We start from the raw sequence: 21,142 nt of genomic DNA, 5'->3' as shown, positions 1-21,142 counted from the left end.
TTATTAATTCAGCAGATGTAGTGGTCAGAGACACTCGTGCAGCACACACAAGATGTCCCAAATAGGTGTGGTGGTCAGTTTGGAAAATGAACGAGGGGCAATTTCTGACAGGGGTGATTATTTCCAGCTGTTCAGTGCATGGTTATTTATTGTCCAGATGGTGTCTGTTACTCTTAATTTGGAGAGCCTCACTGTGCACTGATGTTCGTGTTCAGTTGTTCAGTTCTTACACAGATTGTGGTTAAAGGCAATGCCATTCAAGGGCAGCTACAGCCCATTTATTCAGGGCTGAACTGCCTTACTCATAAAGGTATAAGCAACAGTATCAGATTGTTGTGGTTTCCAAGGCACGTAGATTAAAGGCTCACTGCATGTTCTGAAAGCCTTCCTTTGCATTTGCGTGCCTGAAAGTAGATCTGACGGCATGGCTGTGTTTTAGAGGCACTGGGTCTTACAGTGCTCTCAGAGTGGTGGGTAAGGTAGGAGCTTTGTAATAAGGAAAGGGTGTTTATCACGTCTGTAATTTCTTTCTTCCCTCTCTGGTTGAAATCTGAGATACTTCAAGCTTTGTTGCTAAGTTGTTTGGGTAAACTTTGGCCTCAGCAGTAATTGTAATTTATTTTAAGCTTCTCTTTGCAAAGAACGCTTGTCTTTTTAAGGGGCAGGTTATGGAGATCAGTCCTTTGTGGCAGGACATGACTTTCAAAAGATGAGGCTTTATGGGACATAAAAGAATTTGTTGTTGGTTCAGTATAAAAAGATTATTTTGCCTTCTCTCTAAAGTAAAGAAAAATAGGAACGTTTTCCCTTTTCTGGGAGCAGCCAGCTGGTTGCATGCTGTAAGTTTTCACGTAACCACAGTCCTAGAGTTTTCAGGGCTTTTTCTTTTATGTCCATAATAACAAAATTCTTATGGATGCTTAGTTGATTTTACACCCCCTTTCTTCTCCCCACTTGCTTGGTGTAGCTTTGCCCTAGCTTCTAGATTGACTTGTCAAGCTCCTGCAAGTGTGCTCAGCCACCTGAGGGCTGCTGCTTGCAAAGAAATCACTTGCCATACTGTGTTCCGTGCAAAAGAGGAGTCATTGGTATGTTTGAAGTGATTCCTTTTCAGAATGCTGAGAAAGGTTGCTTTGAATGCTCTAAATGTACACCAAAACTGTTACTGAATGCTGCTATAGAAATAGAAGGATTTAGGGTCAAAAGTTGAGCATTCTTTAGCATTGTTTATTCATTGGTTATTTTTCACTGGCCTGTGTAATTAATTCAGGGGCTTTGGGCCATTTTCTGATCTCATTGACACTGGTTTCGTTTCAGCCTCATTCAGTTGAATACAAGTGGTGATTTACATTGCTGTTGCTAATGGTAATAATCTGGCTCTGAAAAGCCTCAAGTACCTGAAAAAGTAAAATAAAGCAAACAGAAAACTGTTCAAACTGTTGTTTGGGCACTGTCAAAGCCCTGGTGATTTGCAAGAATGTTTCTGAATTAAAACCATTCTCATGGGTGTCCTCTGTGACGATTTTTCAGGAACATCTGTACTGCTTCCTCATTTTATTATGCTTATATTCTCATAAAACCTCCCTTAAAATCATTTTTTCTTCTCTGTTTCTTTAACTTGAAAGTTTTACTTTTTTCCTAACTTGGCAAAAAATGCCCAGTTGTCTGTCTTGGTGTTTGCTTGTTTATGTAAGGATAACTTACAGTCCTTCTGTGCCTTTTTTTTTTTTTTTTTTTTGTATAGTTTATAGACAGATAATTGAACAGATAGATGCATTCCTCTGGTCTTCATATTTTTCCTTGTTGTGAAGATCTTCTCCCTCCCTTTCTTTCTCCCCTTTCTTCCTGTTTAGAGCTACTGATGGAAATGTACATCATCCTACCTCAGTGGCGTACTGCATTTATTTTGTTTAGATGAAGTCTTTCATATCGTTTGTTTGTTTGTTTGTTTGTTTTAGGGAAGGTTCTGGTAAGGAATGGTTTTCCTTTCTTTATCAGTCAGGAAGTTCAGCACATACATATATACATATGTATTATTTTTACATAGTGTGATGCACAAAGTGAATTCTATTTTTCATGTGTGTCCTGGTTTTCCAACTGCAGGTATTCCAGAAAGAAGAAATTGAGCCCCTGCAGGTTAAACAACAGGAGGTGAACTGGTTGGGTCAAGGCCTTATTCAAAGTGCTGCTAAAAGCACCAACACAGAAAGCCTTGAACATGACCTTGAAGATGTTAACACCCGGTGGAAAACTCTTAATAAGAAGGTTATTATTTTGTATGCTCTTTTGCTTTTGTCATGTCCTATGTTTTCCTTACTTATTTACTTCTTTCAAAACACAGGAAATTAAATATTCAGTTATGTTATTTTATACAATAACTTCAGTAGTAATTCTAAGGATAAGATTTATATCGCTAGTTGCTGGAGATATTAGCTGTCATTATAAAGTTCTGTCAAACTTCCTGTAGGTCTCTCATGGCTTTTCATTGAGGAAAGACTCCTCCAGGGCTCTGTATTCCTTTCTGCTTCAGCAGAACAGAGAAGTTTGATAACTCAGTGAAAGAGGCAAGAGTTGTGACACTCACGTGGGAAAGGTAGCAATGTCATTTGTAGTCAGCTGCTTTGGAGCACTCCCTTTTTGGTATTTTTTCACATTTCTTCACTGTTATATTTGTGTACACTGGCTATACATGCTCAGTGCAGGACACAGTGATTCAACCCAGCTTAGTGTGGCTAGTGGCACATTTCCTTTATAGTAAGTACCTTAAGTGTTGCCTGAAAGTTTGGAAGGTGCTGCTGCTTTGGAAAACTCTGCTGTAGATTTTTTTTTTTCCTATGCTTTAAAGGCTTATCTTCCTGAAGTAGTTGCTGTTGAAAATGGCAGGGATGGGAAATCGAAATAGCGTTCAGTTTCTGCTGCTCTCTGTGTTCCCAAAGGAGTGATGCAGCAGAGCCACTGACACTTGTGATTCACCTATTTGTCCTATCCTTTCCTATGTCTTTTTTCCTTTGAAGGCGTTATTGCCCCTCAATTGCTTCTCAGGATTCCTGGCTCAGTCTTCTTGTAAGGAAAATGAAGAGCATAAGAAATACAAACATCCTGTCAGTGTAATTCATGTTACTGTAGCTAAATGAAACAGGAGTGTCTCTTGTAATGGACTACTAGAGCAGACTCGTTTATTCAGTCAACCTCTTTTTGGTGGATGACTGCAGAGATTAATGCTGTTACAAAAACCTATGAAAGTGAGTGTACATGGTAATGATATTGCCAAGTGTTAAGCAAAGGAAAAAAAACGTACAGTCAGATGCTCTACTTTCTTTCAGGTGGCCCAACGTGCAGCACAACTGCAGGAAGCCCTCCTTCACTGCGGGAGATTTCAGGATGCCCTTGAATCTCTGCTTAGTTGGCTCATTGATACAGAAGAACTTGTGGCTAATCAAAAGCCACCATCTGCTGAATTCAAAGTTGTGAAGGCCCAAATACAAGAGCAGAAAGTAAGTAAAATATGTCCAGTCTCTTCCTTCTCACTGGAGAAATGAGAAGAAATCCTCCTGTCTGTCAAAGCAGAGATCTCTTCAAGTACTGAGGTATATTTGACAGCCACCCATTTGGTGCTCCAGAGTCTATCCAGCTGGGAGAAGAGCCCACCTTCTAGGAGCACAGGACAGAGTGAGACACTGCAATCTGAGCTCTAATTAGAATTATTAACATTCTCTTGGAAATAAATGTTAATGTCCACTGGAAAAGAAAATGATTTTACTAAACTAGATCAATGATTTCACTGTATCTCAAAGAAATAATGAATAGGTTATATCATTGATTTTTGTATCTGTTTACACAATTGCCTTTGTGTTGCCAAATCTAGAAGGACATGTGTCTTTCTCATGAATGCTCCTACAAAATACATCAAATACTTTAAATTGCATGTTTTCTTAAGAGGTATTAGGCATAACTTGTTACCCTGTATATTTGCTCTTTCGGTTTGCCTCATGTTTTCACCCCAAGGAAACCTAAGAGGTCTTTTGGACTTGGGGAAGCTCTGCTGCTATTGAGAAATTAAAATGAGCATGTATGTGGGGCCAGCGAGGAGGAGTGCCTATATTTGATTAGCATTAGCATTAGTCACAGCATCACAATATAAGCATTGCTTTTTTTTTTCTCTTTAAGAGTTTTTCAAGAAGTCTAGCTCCATCTGTTTTTACACTTGTAATGTTACAGTGTTCCTTAATAACTCCATATCTCATTGCTTTCTCTAGCTTCTCCAGAGGCTGTTGGATGACCGCAAGCCTACTGTTGAGGTAATCAAGCGTGAAGGGGAGAAAATTGCAGAGTCAGCAGAACCTGCTGATAAAGTGAAAATCTTGAAGCAGTTGAGTTTGCTGGATAGTCGATGGGATGCATTGCTCAGTAAAGCTGAAACAAGGTATTTCAAAGTCTTTCATAGCTTTGAATAATACAGATATAGCACGTGATGGATGGTCAAAAGCAGTATGTGGAACTCCCTAACATAAATATTTTAATATCATCCTTGTTAGTACATTACATTGCTGTATCTTGAAGTTGATGTAATAGGTCCTCTGAAGAAAAAAGTGGGAAGTAGGGACTTGAAAAGAGTGAGAGCTTGTAACAGAATCATAGCCTGGGATATAACAATGGGCTAGAATTAACTGCATACGTGTATTTTGTATTATACAGTTTATCTTTGTTGGTTCACTAGTTTCTTGATTTAAAAACCACATCTCCTGTTTTGCATAGAATCAAGTATGGATTTGAGACTTAAATAATAACAATGTTTCATTGGAACTTCAGAATCCTGACCTGCTGCTACAAAGAGGTGGCATTTCTCCTTTTGCTGTTCAATGTTATCCATATAATTAGTTTCTACAGGGTAGTAACCCTGGTGCTGCCAGTTGTTGATGTTCTTACTCAAGTTGCTAAGCTGCATTAATTCCGGAGGAAAAAGGACCACTGAAGTATGTACCTGTATTCTAGCAGTGCAGAAAACACTCTACTAGAGATTGCAATCCAGTTCAAGTTCCAATTCAACAAGACACAATATCTACATATACACACACTTAGATATTTTTGAGTTGTCTGTGTATAAAATATATGGCAAGTCACGAACTGTAAAGCATCTGAAGATATCAGTGTTTAAAGGACTTTGCTGAATGTATTTTCTGGGTAGGGATTTTAAGAAGGACAGCCTCATAGTAGAGAGAGAAGAGTATGCATAAGTGACCTGAAAAAAGATATGTAATTGAGAATGAGAAAGGATTTGGAAAGTTTAGGAAAATTGTTTTAAGTGAGCAGTAAAACTTCACAGTGAAGAGCAAATGGATGGATTGGGATTTGAGCAATTAGAGTAACATTAAATTCAGCTGTGTTGTCTTCTAGTCCTTCTGCTAGCCTCTGTAGTTCCTTTACTCTGAATCTCTTGCTATTTCATACTGAAGATACAATTATTCAATTATTCAATTGGTAAACCACTAATAGATAATTATTTCCTTTTTTTTTCTTTTTTTTTTCTATTATCTTTTTTTTTTTTTTAATTTATTGGAGGTATCTGAGTCATTGGTGGAATAAATGTTAATGTCATGTTTAATTTAATATTCTTTTCCCAATCTGGTGATACTTAATTAAAAATCAAATTGCAGCTTTTCCCAAGTTATCTATTAGTTGCAGGCTTGTCTCCATTTTCCTTTGCCAGTCTCTGGAAATAAGAAGATCTGAAGATCAGACCACAATTCTGAAAACTATGTAGAGTATTTCTGTGAGCATTATATAGCTGACTGTGACAGGTCTGTAGGGTCTCCCTTGTTTGTAAGCCTAGGGAAGCATGTATAAGCATAGCTTTTACCTGTAATAAGATCCCCTGCTGAAAGACAATACTGTGATGTTTTTTATGTGGGGAAAAATATCTCTTAAAAGTCTTCTTGAGGGAAATTTTCTCATCAGTGGCTGTAGAGAAGGCTTCCTGTAATCAGGAACTTTCTCTGAAATGTAATAATCTGAAACGGAAAGGTTTTAGATACTTCTTTTTTTTTATTTTGGAGGTCAAGTCTTAGTGCTTTATTACCACTGTCTCATTAGTTTCAAATTAGAGTGAAGTAAAGCTACGTAGTTCTGTTCACATCATTGAACAAATGTTAGCAGATAATGTACAGTGCTGAGGAAGTGTGATCATATGTTCTGGTTCAGTAGAGTCTTTGCCTAACTTTAAAAGGTGTAATCACAGAATTGCAGGGGTTGGAAGGGACGTCAAGAGATGATCCAGTCCAACACCGCTGCTAAAGCAGATGCCCTACAGTAGGCTCTTTCTCTTGGGATGTTTATAGGAACCGTCAGTTGGAAGGCATCTCAGTGGTAGCACAGCAGTTTCATGAAGCTCTGGAACCATTGGTGGAGTGGCTGTCGGCCACAGAGAAGAGACTTGCAAATGCTGAACCCATTGGAACACAGGCTTCCAAACTGCAACAGCAGATTTCTCAGCATAAAGTAAGATATGAGCAACACATTTGCTTGTGCCATTCTGTTTAAACTGATCTGTGAAGTAAGCACAATTGGGAAAGCTCTTGTGGTGTACTTGTGTTTTACACTTTTTTTTTCCTGTAATTTGAGTTTTATTCATTTGTGTTGGCAGTATGTTCTTTTTAATTCAGTTTTTATTTAGTTCCACTTTCTTTTATGTTTTTCTGATTTTCTTTTCCATTGTTTTTCATTATTTAAAAAAATATATAGGCCCTAGAAGATGATGTCCTAGCTCACAATAAGAGTTTGCTTCAGGCCATTAGCACTGGTCAGTCTCTAAAGACTATGAGCTCCAGGGAAGATAAAGATATGGTGCAGGAAAAGCTAGATTCTTCTCAGGCCCGATACATTGAGATTCAAGAGAAGAGCAACAGCAGGTCTGAACTTCTACAGCAAGCATACTGCAATGCTCAGATTTTTGGGGAGGACGAAGTTGAGTTGATGAACTGGCTGAATGAAGTCCATGATAAACTGAGCAAGTTGTCAGTCCAAGATTGCAACACAGAATTGCTTGAGAAACAGCACTCTGAACTACTGGTATTTTGATTTCTGTTCATTTATTATTTATTTTTATATGATTTATAATCCATATTTCATTTATTTTTCATTAATCTATTTTGTTTTAAATGGAAATATGCTTAATCCAAATAAAAATAGTGTTGTTTATTATGTTTGTGCTTACATAAGTGGCATTTTCTCTTAGGAGCTTCAGGAGGAGATTCTTCTCAGAAAACAAAATGTTGATTTGGCTATACAAAATGGTTTAGAGCTTCTCAAACAAACAACAGGTGAGAGCTTTTAGAAAAGTACAATTTGCCAGGCTTTTTTTTTTTTTTTCTTGTAATGATAAGTGCTTATGAGACGTTTTAAGTAGAATATGTAGATACTAGTAGCAACCAAGTATTAGTAACAACCAATATGCTTGTTTGTTAAAGCACTTGTAGTTATCTATTTTAACAAAGGTATGAGATCAGAGTGGGTTATGTTTTGGAGCCAAATGTATTGTTAACGTTAGTGAGCAAAAGTTAGTTTATGCTTGTAGGGAATTTGGCCCTTGTTTTACTGTTATTCTTAATGGAAAATTTAGTGAACCTGCATTCCATTCCTAATTTCAAGTTATGGACATTATTCTGGTTGGGGGGCTGTTTGGCTGTGGACACAGTCAGTTCCCTGGAGACATTCACAGAAGAACGAGATATTAGACTACCTTTTACTGCAAGAGGAAGGCTTTGTCCATTGGAGCCAATACTGTGGGAAAAGTTGCATTCCAGTTGTACGCCATCTGTCTGCTCTGTAGATCAACACCTGTCCAGATTTTCCAGCGCTTCTAAAGCTCTTGAGCTCCTTAAGACATACATGTGGTTGAAGACGGGGAATCTTTCTCTGTTCCAAATTTAAACATTATGCATAATCTATAATGAAATCTGAATATAAATTTCAGGAGTTTGCTTTTATTTTAGCCTTTTGTTTTTAATGGATTGTAAAGAGAGTGTTCAGTTCAAGGAATAGTGTAAAATATCAGTGTAATGGAAAATCTAGTTAGTATTCTTGACTTTTTTTCTTATATTTCAGTAACTTCTGTAATTTTTTTTATAACCTTTTAAGAACTATTGTGAATTTAAAGATGGATTTTTTTTAAAGAACATTTGCATTAAATGTTGAGTCAAAGTCTTCACTTTCTGATAGTTTAGTAGAACAATAAAAAAGGCAGAAGATCAGATTGTAAACTGAGGTAAACTTCATAGCTTTGTAGACTTAGTGAGGGTAGAATAATTTACAGTAGGCAAGGATTTGCCCCGTCGCCTGTTTGGATCATTTTCTAAATTAAATACTGAGATTGCTGTGTTAGGTTGGGGCCAATGCTTAGGATTTTTTTTTATTTTTAAGGAATTATGTTCACAAGAAATAATGTTCTTCTGGTATTTTAGGTGATGAAGTTATAATAATTCAAGATAAACTGGAAGGCATTAAAGTGAGATACAAAGACATTACAAAATTGAGTTCTGATGTGTCCAAGACCTTAGAGCAGGCCCTACAGCTTGCAGGTCAGCTGCACTCAACCCATGAAGAGCTCTGCAAATGGCTTGACAAAGTGGAAGTGGAGTTACTGTCGTATGAAACTCAAATACCACAGGGTGAAGAATTAAGCCAAGCACAAGAAAGACAAAAAGTAGGTTTTAGAATCTGTGAATTATCGCTGTATGGTTTTTTGTGTTAACTTTTGGTTTGGCAGAAAATTGTTTTGTGAATAACTAAATTGGCATTAGATCAGCTGTAATTGTAGCAGTAGTTAAAAATCACACTTACTTTCCAGAGTCATTTGTTATAATCCCATACAAAATTGGGTTGTGATTTATTTTTAGCTCAGCAGCACAACATTTCTTTTTTGTTCAAGCAGCTACCTTACCCTGGGAAAACTCTAGACTTGTCAAACAAAGTTATTTTGGTTCTTTGGTTATGACATGGATATCATCCTGTAAAATATGAAAAAGACAGCATTTAAAATGCATTACTGATCTTGTTTAACAAAAAATAGTTATTTAAAAAAAATAATATTGCAAGTTGGATGGTGAGGGTAGTGTTTTGAGTGGGGAAAAAATGAAAAAATGTATTTCCTTCAAGTTATATATGTACTATATTAATACACATGAACGTTTAATATATTAAGATGTTAATAAATTGAATTATTTGTTTGTAGATGTAGAAATGGATACAGAATCATCAGTGGGGCTTCCTGTACAGAAAAAGCTTGAAGGATTGTGTGATAATTTGACAGGAATATAACCCAATCATTTCTCATTTCAGAAATTGTTTGAATTCATATTTTGCTTAATTTCATGCTTTAGTGGTGATTTAGTGCCTTATGGTGTGACGGGTTGCAATTAGTATGTGTTAGTTTTATTTTATTTGTTCACTTCCTTAAGCACTTACAACTCATAAAATTTCAGAGAATTTCAAACTATCATATCGACTGGAGAAATGTTTTTAGTTACGTACTCTGAAGAAAGCTTAGACCCACCGACTTTTTTGTCAAGCAACTGACAAGTATCAAAAAGCTAGTACAACTGAGCTGAAAATAATTGTGCTCATTTATCCCTTTGGTGTGCCTGGAAAACATTTCAGATCTCCAGTCAGTAGTTTAGAGAATAAAAAAACATATGTAAACTGTGTGTGCGTGTTCAACTCATGCTGGTGCATTTACTTTAAATGAACTTTTTCAGGAGTTGAAAAAAGAAGCAAAAAACAACAAAGCCTTACTGGACACTCTCAATGAAGTCGGCAGTGCCTTCCTGGAACTGGTGCCATGGAGGGCTAGAGAGGGGCTTGACAAGATGATAACAGAGGACAACGAACGTTACAGATTAGTGAGTGACACAATCTCTCAGAAGGTGGATGAGATTGATGCCGCCATCCTGAGATCCCAGCAGGTACTGATAACCTGTTTTAGGGCTATAATAAGTGGCCTCTGGCAATGTGTACTTGAATAGAAGATGTCCTTTAATAGCATTACCAAACATTTCTTGTGCTAAGGCAGCAAAAGACCTGTTTGAATGGAATGTGACTCCACTGTAAAGATACGCATGCCAGAAGGTATGCTGTTGTAACCATATGACTTTCTGTTGACAAAAGCTTCAGTCTTGTAGCTAACATTACTATAACTGTCCCGTGGAGTTTTCTTGAGTAACAACTGCATTGCCCTTATCTTTCACAGATCATGTTGAGTAAATTATGGCCCAGCTCCCCAGCCAGTTTTTCTGGATGCAGCATTGAAATCAATAATATTGCCACGCCTTCCAGCGTCAGTTGATTGTCTAGCTTCTCTGTATTTTTGACAGTTGAAAGCTGGATTATATTATCTAAAGTGTACTGCACAGTTTAAATAACAGTTGCTTTTACGCATAGCTACAATGCTTTTCTTCTTGGGATACAAAACCTGAATTACTAAATATATGAAGGTTTCAAAACACACACAGATGCATGTATATGGGTACACTTGGAGAACTGGCACTCCAATTATATTACTAAATGGACCCACTTTAAGGTCTATGTTTGTAAAAGCAAAATGGAACACAATTTTTCCACTGTCTGCCTACAGTTCAGGCATAAAAATATTGGTGGAGATTTTTCTTTCTGCTAATAGTTCCCGTAAATAGTTATAATGGGACAAGGAGAAACCGTATGTGACGATTTCAAAGTTTGTTGGAAGCCAACTGAAAGAGGCTGGCAGTAACTCAGATCTCCTTATTAGTGAGGTTAAAAATAACTTCATGTTTAACTTTTTAAGGGGTTTGGTATGAGTATTATTTTGTCTCCTTGAAACAAATCCTCAGCAACAAAGGGTGATTTTCTATGAGTGAAAAGAGGAAAAAGGAAGGCAGGCAAGAATGCCAGGGGGCCTCCATGGAGCTCCTGGACTTTAAGTACAAAAAGAAAGTCTATAAGGAGTGGAAGGAGAAACTGGTTACCTGGGAAGACTGCAAAGTTGTCCGAGCAGCCAGGAATCAGGCTAGGAAACCTAAAATCTAGATATAATTACATCTAGCTAGGGACATAAAGGGGAACAAGAAGAAATTCTACAGGTATATCAGAGATACGATAAAAGGAAGGCTGGGGAAGATGCGGGCCCTCTCCCACCTGGTCATGAGGGATACAGAGTAAGCTGAGGTGCTCAGTGACTTCTTTGCCTTAGTCTTCACCAGCAAGGGCTCTAGCCACACCTCACAAGCTGCAGAAAACAAAGGTAAGAATTTGGAGAAAGACATCTGCCTGCTGCTAGAGAACATCAGGCTTGAGAGCATCTAAAGAACCTGAAGGTGCACAAGTCCATGGGACTTGATGAGATCTATCAATGGGTTCTGAGAGAACTGGCAGATGAAGTTGCCAAGCTGCTTTGCAAGAGCTGGCAGTCTGGTGAAGTTCCCACTGGAAAAGGGGAAACATAACCCCCATTTTCAAGGTTAGGAAGAAGAGAAGATCAGGGAGCTATAGGCCAATCAGATCTAGCACAATCATGGAGCAGATCCTCCTGAAGACCCTAAGAAGGTACATGGAAAATAAAGACAAGGTAATTGGTGGTAACCAACATAGCTTCACCGAGGGCAAGTTCATGCCTGACAAACTTGACCTTTTATGATGGAGGTATAGTGCCACTGGATAAAGGAAGATCAACTGATTTCATCTTGCTGGACTTGTGCAAAGTATTTGACACTGTCCCGCATGACATCCTAATCACTAAATTGGACAAAAAGAGTATTTGATGGATGAACAACTTGCTGGATAAATAATGGGCTGGATGGTCACACTCAGAGAGTTGTGGTCAACGGCTCAATGTCCAAATGGAAACCAGTGACGTGTAGTGTTCCTCAGGGATTGGTATTGGGACTGGTGTTATTAAACATCTTTCTAGGCCTAGATTCATAGAATTCTAATAGATTCTATGAAACAGGAGAATGTTTGCTCTCCTTCAAGTCTCTGAATTATGTTTCATCACCTAAAACCAATTCAGCACATCCAAGTCCAGGCCAGAAGAGTCCAGAGATGCTGCTCCACTACCTAGCCTTGAAAGGACATATTGCACTAGAATCCTGAATACCCCTAATCTTCACTTGAGCCCACCACAGTATGCTCCTATACACTATATCCTATGATTAAGGGGCTTAAGATGCTTCAGTATAAGGATAAGCTGCTTTCCATTCAGCTCAAAGATAGACTATGCATAATGAAAAAATATTTTTGGAGGAGCTAATGCTTTGTGAGCTTACCCTGAAGCAACTTGTTCAAGTGACTGTTCTATTAAAAAGTTTTGATTGAAGGGCACATCCACCAAGAATGTGAGAGTTCAGTGGAAGTAGCATGGTTTTTGTGATAGACATTAATGGGCCAAGGAGACAAATGCATTAAGCTGTGTGAACTGTTCAGTACATGGTTTCATGCTGTTAATGAGGTTGAACGCTTAATATAATGTGAATGCCCCTAAATGGATAGAAATATGCGAGAGAGAAATTTCTACTGCATGTTCTCATTCGTTGATACTGAAGGTATTGGTCAGTATCTTTCTCTAGTGCAAAAAGTGCAATATAGAAAGAGAAGGTCATATTTTGTAGTTGCTTTTCTTGTTCTTTGCACTAAAGCAGTCACAGAGAAAGCATTCATAGAGAAAATCACAGTGTCATCATATTCACAAGCCGTCCTTCCTAGTTGGAAGTACTGCAATGAAACATGGTTGGTTAAACCAGGTAGGAATAAGACAGACTTTTTTTTATAGTGACTCAAGCAATGTTCAAGGCTGAAAAATAATTCTGCTATGCATTATTGAGAAAAATATCTTTGAATTTTGGATGCAAAGGGGGCTGGTTTTGTACTTCATATTCCTCAGTGTTATACGCACACATCATAAGTTACAAATCCAACAACCTTAGTAAATGAGGCTTAGAGTTCTAATGTAGCTCAGCACTGTGGAACCTAGACTTTTCCAGTGCCGTGCCTTGATTTTATTATTTCCACTAAATGTTTGCTCAATATTAGTGACATACCCATGGATATTTGGTATTAGGAAGTCACAGACTGGTTGCACCTCTGACATATTTGACATTATGTTCATTTCCTTAAGTTGGGTTATAAGTAGGTGGGCTTCCAAAGAACTGGGATTAAATACTGTTGGTGCGTTTACTTCATGCTAATTTTTACAGTACTGATTGTTTCAGAAAATACCTTTCTGTTAGGAAGTTGCACAATTTAGGACACATACTACTTGCTGTTACTTTGTATGAGAAATGACATATGGTGAAAAAGAATGTTTCAGCTCTTTCATGTAACAAATGGATTAAACAGGGCTGAAAAAGATTGACTCAATAAGAATGAAATCTCAGAACTGCTTCCTTTGTTTTCATGGGACTCATAATTAACCACTAAAACAAGAGTTATTTAGTGGCCAAAGCGAACTCCAACTATGTTCCAGGAGCAACATAGTCCTACAACCACAAAAGCACTGGCCATCAGATTTAAAAGACAAGACTTCTGAAGGAAGTGTGGTAGTCACAGAATCACAGAATGGCCAGGGTTGGAAGGGAGCTTAAGGATCATGAATCTCCAACCCTCCTACCACATGCAGGGCCACCAGCCTCCCCATTTAATACCAGACCAGGCTGCCTAGGGCCCCATCCAACCTGACCTTGAACACATCCAAGGACAGGGCATCCACAACCTCTCTGAGCAGCCTGTTCCAGCATCTCACCACTCGCTCTGTAAAGAACTTAAATAACAGGTTCTGACATAAAATGCCCTGATAGACCTTCAGAATAACTCAGAGCCATACTAATCTTCAAATAATTGCAGTGGGGATCAAACCTTTAGAAAAAAAATAGTTATAGTGCTTATTGTTTTGTGCCTCTGATGGTACTGCAAATTATTTCTCTATGGCTTAAGCTCAGTATTACAGTATGGATGCACTAAGGTGCATATTTGCAAACTTGACCAGAAGTGATAGATAATACATCATTTTTTAAAAAATTGTTCTTTTCATCAGAATTGGACCCCAAGGTAATTCTTTTCAGGTTCTCTTGTTATTTTGGTTGTTTTTTTTTTTTTAACGAATTAGTAACAAACAGATCATCTAAATAATTAATTACTTTAGTGCTTTAAGGTAATTCTTGAAACACTGAAGTGTCAACTAATGGTAGTCTGAAGTTAATCTTTACTGAAAGGACTGGCTACCCAAATGCCTCATTTTGATATTTATATTTTGGTATTTTGATATTTAATCCGTGTTCTGGTTTTGGGTGAAATCCTGTCTTTTCTGAATTCCATATTTTGTTGGTTTTTTTTTCCACTGACTTACTTGAATTGTAATTGCTTCACCTTTATAATTTATTACCAAAGCATCTCTTAAGATGGAAAAGATAGCATCAAACAGCTATTTCTTAGGATAATTCCAACAGTAGTAGAAAAAATAAATTTGGAGGTGGAAAAGATATGAAAGTTGAGTCAAGTGAAAATAAACATTCTAGTTAAGATTCTGAAGTGGTAACCCTTTTAGTTATGATTATTAGAGGAGTGATAGGCTTTGGAAAAATGTGCGTCTGTTGCTTCGTTTATGAATTAAGCTGATTTTATTCCAGTTCCTTGGAACCATTTGAGGCATTGTATTTCATTTACATAAAAGCCTCATGTGGAAAGAGAGTTACTATCTTTCTGCTAATTCAGAAGTGTGCTTTTTATCTTCTATAAAATTTTTGAAGTCATTCTAACTTTTCATGTCTATAGAATCATTGAATTTAGTCATGTCTCCCTCATTTAGTTTGATCAAGCAGCTGATGCTGAACTCGCCTGGATTGCAGAAACAGAGAAGAAACTGATGTCTCTTGGTGATATTAGGCTTGAGCAAGACCAGACCACAGCTCAGCTACAAGTTCAAAAGGTAAAAGAAATGCATTTCCAACTGTCATGTTAATTATTGGCCAGAACAGTCTCCATCTAGAAAATGTACTGCTGTGATTTAATTTTCAGTCCATCATAATGCACTTCACAAATAGTTTTTGCTCCATGTACTTTATTTTATATTGCTGACCAGTTTTTATTGTGTTTCAAGGCTTTTACCATGGAGATTTTGAGGCACAAAGATACTATAGATGAACTTGTTAAGTCCGGGGATAAGATTATGAACTCGTGCACTGAAGAAGAAAAGCAGACCATAAAGGTAAATTTCCCATAAATTTGCAGCTACGGTGGTGGATAGGAGGACCATAGACTGCAGGAAGATTCTTATGGTGTATACTTTAAAACATTAATGAAAAAGCATTAATTACAGCCACTTCTGGTCCAAGAGTTGTAATACTAGAAGAAATGCTTCAGGATGTTCAAAGAGCAAGCACTGTCTACTTCATTATCTGACACTAATTCAGAGCCCATTTGTCATCTTCCATGGTAAACAGTATTTTAGCCAGTGAAATGATTGAGTGAATAGGTATTAGTCATCTGGGGTGATGCGTGTGGAATCTGGCTGTTTATCTTCCTCTGTTCCCTAGAGTCTGTGAAGCTCTGGCTGGGTGTGTGTGTTTCAGTGCCTCATTCAGTGGCTGGCACTTCAGTGTGTGTCTTTATCTTCATTTGCGCCAATTTCAGTGGGGGAATTGTTTGCCAGGAGTTTTCCATCCTGTTGACTAACACAGCCCATGAAAGGCATTCTTACACATTTGTTTATGTGTGCACACAGCCTGAGGTTGAGGGCTGAAAGAATATATGTATATGTGTGTGTTTTTCATGCATGCACACAGAGAGATCTTTCCTACTGGCATTTTTAGAATGAACTTTTTTACTGGTATGGATGTGATCTGTGATTTTGGTCCTTCCAGAGACCAACATTAATTCACTAATTGTGCTCTGCTGCAGAATCACTGAATAAATTTGATTTGTTCTTAAGTGAATTTAGTTCAGTCTATTAAAATATAGCCCAAAGGGTGAGCAATTGTAGGTGATCCTCTGTTAGATATAAATTTCAGTAAAAGAAAAAAAAACAAAAAAAAAAACAACAACAAAAAAAAACAGTATATCTGTATACTAGGCTATATTTTGTCCTTTGGATAGCATCCCTATACTTAATTTACATGCAACACATAACAAATGAAACAATATCTTGTTCTAACAGAAAAGATTTTGTGCTTCATATTCAGCACCTTATTTATATGTCTTGTATTTCTAAGGCTAGCACTTACGTGCATTGTTGCATTGTAATGTTTCATTTCACCATTTTTACATGTAATGTAAAAATGATAAGATGGCCAGTCTTCCACAGAAAATTATATATCCAGTTGATACATCTTTTATTATCATATGCCCAAACAGAATAGAGGGGTAATGCTTAAACCTTTAAGTTCTGTCATGTTATTAATGGTAATGTATTCTCATTAATTAATACTTGCTAACATGAAAAATAGTGTTATGTACTTTCTGTAGAAAGTTTATCCAGAAGTATATGCCCCCATTCTTTGGTAGATTTAAAAAAAAAAAAAAAAGACAAATTTTTGTGCAATGTTCATGATGCTTTGATTCAGAAACACTCTGAAAAATTTAGCTTCTGCCAAGCGTTGCTGAAGATGTGTGCCTCCAGAAAGAAAATGGGGCTGGGACAGGCAGTAAAGTTGTTTGCAGCTTAAATGGAAGTTTAAGGAATACGGTGTTGTTTGTGTTTTAGTTACTTTGAATGTGTCCTGCCAAATTCAGATCTCCCACAGTATTGGTTCTTTCCTCTTTAAATGCTCCAGTACTGTAGAACTACTATCAGAATTAAGATTTTGTTCACTATGGTTTGGTGCTGTTAATTATCAAAGGCTGGTTAGATATTAGGATAATGAATACGTGGAAAGACATACGTTGCCATTTTTTGTTAATATTATTTCACAGAAAAAACTGAAGAGCCTGTTACAGAAATATGATACAGTCTGTCAAATGAACTCGGAGAGAAACCTCCAGCTGGAGCGGGCTCAGTCCCTAGTTAACCAGTTCTGGGAGACTTATGAAGAGCTTTGGCCGTGGTTAACTGAAACAGAAATGATCATCTCTCAGCTTCCTGCACCTGCCCTTGAGTATGAAACTTTAAAGCAACAACAAGAAGAGCATCGGGTAAGAATTTTGCTGTTTTCAAGAAAAAACAAAAGCAAAAACCAACAAAGTATCAAAAGCTAACTAATATTCTGCTTGGAGCCGTGAAGTACTCTACTGACTGCAGTTAGACTTCTTTTGAAAAAAAATGCAGAAATACTCTACTGACTGGCAGTTAGACTTCTGTTGAAAAAAAGTTATTTTAAATAATAATAGAAAATATACTTAAAATCACGCCTCTGCTGTTTTCCAAACTGCATGCAAACAAGATTATCTGTGGAAAAAAACAGCAAGCAATGTATAAGCATAAAAAAGGGCTAAAGGGGAAATAACTGCCATTAAGTGACATATCTAAGCATCAGAAATGAATAGCTTAGAAGTGTCTTTAAAAGTACACATAAATACGACTGTCTTAGAACAAACCAAGTCCAGAAATGGAAAGAACAAAGATTGGGTTATGTAGTAAGATTTAGGAAAGAGTAATATGAGGCAATAGAAAGAGCTAGAGTGCCTGCTTTCAGCATCCAGAAACTCAAATTCGGTCTATATATGAAGTGTGTTAATATGCATATGTATTAACCTTATGTACATGCAAAAAAATGTGTTGTTTGTTTTGTTGATATCATGGAAAGTAAACTTTGTTGAACCAGGAAGATTGACAATTCAGGGTCCAAGAATTCTGTGGTTTGGTTTAAGCCAATCTCTTGGCCAATTCTCTTAAAAAAGGAAAATGTTTGTGATGTAATAATAAAAATAAGTAATTGTTTCTCATAACATCATAAAATAGAGAGGGAACTTTATTATATAAAGGCCTCCATGTGGCTTTTCATGCACAGAGGAATCATCTGGGACAAGAATCGGTGTTTTTCAGACAGCAACTAGCATCCACTAGACTTGGAATCAAATTTAACTTACCAAGATTAAAAACCTGCATGTTTTAGCACATGCAAAGCCCATTTTGCTACTGGAGACACCTGTCTCTTCCTACAGAGCATAGGGTTGCTAGCCTTTTTAATTTTAGTTGCCTCGGTTAAATGACTCAAGTTTGATAGGATGAATCCTGGTTTCAAAATCCTGTTTACTGTGAGACCAGTTAATGAAGATGTGCTACTTGATACAGTGGTAAACACTGGGTTCACTCATTTGTCTTCCTACTACATCCACAAAGAACAAACATGCTCTATTAAGACTAAATATATCACATGAGCTTTACAAACTGTCTTGATTAGTCACTACGGACCAAATCATGCTTGCTTTACTTACAGGTTTGTTTCCCCATCTACTTTAATCATTCTGCTTGCTTGAGAGGCCCTTCATCTGAACTTGTATTTTTGCATTTTCCCTGGGCTATGCCATTAGCTGAGATTTGTTTAAGTAGAAGATTAATGTCTGGCAATTTTAACACGTAATCTGATCTGGAATACTGATTTACTGGAATTGTTTACCCAATTGTGGCAAAGACCAGATCATTTGTGCTTCTGTTATGAAAAAGGATCCTCAGTATGAATACAGCTTTCTCTATTCCCTTATATTTCTTCTATATTCACTTATGTTTATATTGACATCCAGTTAATGTAGTTTGAATTTTGCTTTTGGCAGTGTAGGAGGACTGGCATAGTAAAGTTTGTACCTATAGGTGCATAGTCTGTCACATTGTGTCAAGTTATCTATTTGTGCACAAAAACAAAATACATAAAATCATTTTCTAAAAACTTCACAACTGTTCTTAGCTTAGCATTTTCCTTTTTCTATGCTAATCACTACTATTTTTCTTGATGCAAGTTTTACAAGTAGAATTACATTGTCAGGCAGCAGCTAGTCATTGCTTTTTGTTTTTTTTGTAGTTGTTTTTCATTGTTGTTTCTTCATCAGGGGACAGTGGATAGTCATGGTCACTGTATTTTCAATCTCCCCAACTCCTCCTCTTCTGGGGAGGAGCTCATAAGCAAGCCAGTATCAGGATTTCTTTTTAAGGGAAGGACCTCAGTTGAAGAGAAGAGGATTTATTTAGACTGAGACTGATACAAGCCCTTTTCTGTGTCTTCATTTGTTTAAACAATCCGTGAACTAGGAGGAACAAAGCATGTGCTTGCTCTAGCCTGTCATTCCTGCACAGTGACTGTAGGCTAGAAATGCATGGAGCTCACAGCACTGAGAGGGACAGTGTCTCACCAGACAGCAGGATTTTTCTGAAAAGGAAAAGATGAACTGAGACAATAAATGAAATTGAAGGGAATGGTTAGGTTACTCCCCCTGAAATCTCTTCCTTTTGTCAGACTTATGGGTGCAAGTAAACAAAAGCAAAATACTTAGGCAAGCTGGAAGACAAAATACCATTACCTTTTGGCCTTTTGCAGTTTTCTGTGGTTTGGATTTACTTTGGGGGTGGGTGTTGAGAGGGTGGGAGAGAGTGGCTGAGATGAAATCTGATTTGTATATTAATTTCTTGTTAAACAAGAAAATTCTCATGCGTCTTCACTGGCCTCTATCCTTTTCATTGTTGTTTTTTATTCTACCTCCTGTTTGTTCTAGTTTCCTCTTTTAAATCAAGGATAACTTGCAGTAATATTATTGCAACTTCAGTACCTTGTTCTGTGATGTTCTTCAGTGGAAGGCTTTGTGGCACATATCAGCATGAAAATGTATATATGTAGTGGTATTATGCAAATATTTGGAATATAGTTACCATTTCTGTCATTATAGGTCCTAAAAATGATTGGGAGTGTCTGTTGCCAACATCATCTGCAGCCAGTATCATTTGGCACCTTGCATTCTACATGTAATGATATGCCTTGAAGGAGTATTTCATGGCCCTTTCCAATGTATCTTTAATTGTGATGTTTCCTGGCTGGGTAGCTCTCACTTTTGGAAAGGGAATCATCACTGGCAGAGCAGTCATTAACTTTATTTAATATTATTTGTGCTTTACATTAGGATGACAGGTATTTGTTTGGAATTTCTTGCCAGCTGGATGTTTTGAAGTGTGGACAGCTGTAATGTGGTGGTCTAAACTTAAGAAACTGATAAGTTTTTTTCATTTGTTATAGCAACTGCGTGAGCTGATTGCTGAGCACAAGCCTCATATAGATAAGATGAATAAAACTGGGCCTCAGTTGCTGGAGCTGAGCCCAGGAGAAGGTTTCTCTATCCAAGAGAAATACGTGGCAGCTGACACCCTTTACAGTAAAATTAAGGAAGATGTCAAAAAGCGAGCACTGGCACTGGATGAAGCCATTTCTCAGTGTACCCAGGTATCATTTTAAGTTTAAAGAATGATTAGATTCATATGAATGGAAAGATACACAGACATTATCATTTTATATGTATATATATCGAGACTAAACTGCTGTTTTATGTGAATTTTTCAGCTGAATGGTGTGTGAATGTTCATGTTGGTTCTCATGGCACTGATTTTCCTGAGGGGTTATAATTTTATGAGTCTCTGCAGTTGAAAAAATACTATTAGTTCTCAATTTTAAAATGTCAAAAAAGGAATATTTGATTTAACAATGTCAGATTTTCAGTTTATTCAATTTTCTTTTACTGGTCTGTTAATAGCTGATGCTGTGCTTGATCTGAATGTCTCTGTTAATCAGTTAGCTTTGCATATCGTCGTATCTAGAGCTTGGCAGCTGCAGTTGGTCCTCTAATAGACTGGCACTAGAGGGTACTTAACCATGCATGGTCCTTTTCACGTAAAAGAATTATGAGTAAAGTTAGACTTCACAAAATATTATTGTAGCCATAAAATTCAGGTCACGTCCACAAAAGCTGTGTATCTTAGGTTAGTTACTCTATGGAATGAACCATATTAGAGTATTGATAGTATGGATTAATTTGTCATTAAATCCAAAATGAAATCTTTTTACATGACACCAAATTCAGAAAAAAAAATCCTCATTAACATGAACCTACACAAAAACCCGATAGAAGTTTTGTGTCCTGTCACTGTTTTTATCGTAAATTCCCTTTTTTGTCTGTTGGCTGGCAATTAAGTACTATATTTCTTCCCAGGACT

The 21,142-nt window shown here is 37.1% G+C and overlaps 1 protein-coding gene across 21 annotated transcripts in view; it reads left to right on the top strand.

The window, feature by feature from the left end:
• Positions 1-21,142, top strand: part of DST (dystonin) — a 293,579-nt gene that overhangs the window by 223,510 nt on the left and 48,927 nt on the right. For 19 of the 21 annotated variants that reach the window (XM_052694767.1, XM_052694838.1, XM_052694728.1 and 16 more), the window contains 12 exons: positions 2,104-2,265; positions 3,324-3,494; positions 4,257-4,423; positions 6,336-6,495; positions 6,739-7,065; positions 7,232-7,316; positions 8,457-8,698; positions 9,750-9,956; positions 14,825-14,944; positions 15,116-15,223; positions 16,927-17,145; positions 20,172-20,375. In XM_052694767.1, the coding sequence (XP_052550727.1) occupies positions 2,104-2,265; positions 3,324-3,494; positions 4,257-4,423; positions 6,336-6,495; positions 6,739-7,065; positions 7,232-7,316; positions 8,457-8,698; positions 9,750-9,956; positions 14,825-14,944; positions 15,116-15,223; positions 16,927-17,145; positions 20,172-20,375 (2,172 nt within the window). The remainder of the gene's footprint in view (positions 1-2,103; positions 2,266-3,323; positions 3,495-4,256; positions 4,424-6,335; positions 6,496-6,738; positions 7,066-7,231; positions 7,317-8,456; positions 8,699-9,749; positions 9,957-14,824; positions 14,945-15,115; positions 15,224-16,926; positions 17,146-20,171; positions 20,376-21,142) is intronic. The other 2 variants (XM_052694860.1, XM_052694797.1) reach the window with 1 other exon arrangement.

Source organism: Tympanuchus pallidicinctus, unplaced genomic scaffold, assembly GCF_026119805.1.
Source record: "Tympanuchus pallidicinctus isolate F22 unplaced genomic scaffold, pur_lepc_1.0 scaffold1, whole genome shotgun sequence".
Lineage (NCBI taxonomy): Eukaryota > Metazoa > Chordata > Aves > Galliformes > Phasianidae > Tympanuchus > Tympanuchus pallidicinctus.
This window is presented reverse-complemented; position numbering and strand designations above follow the sequence as displayed.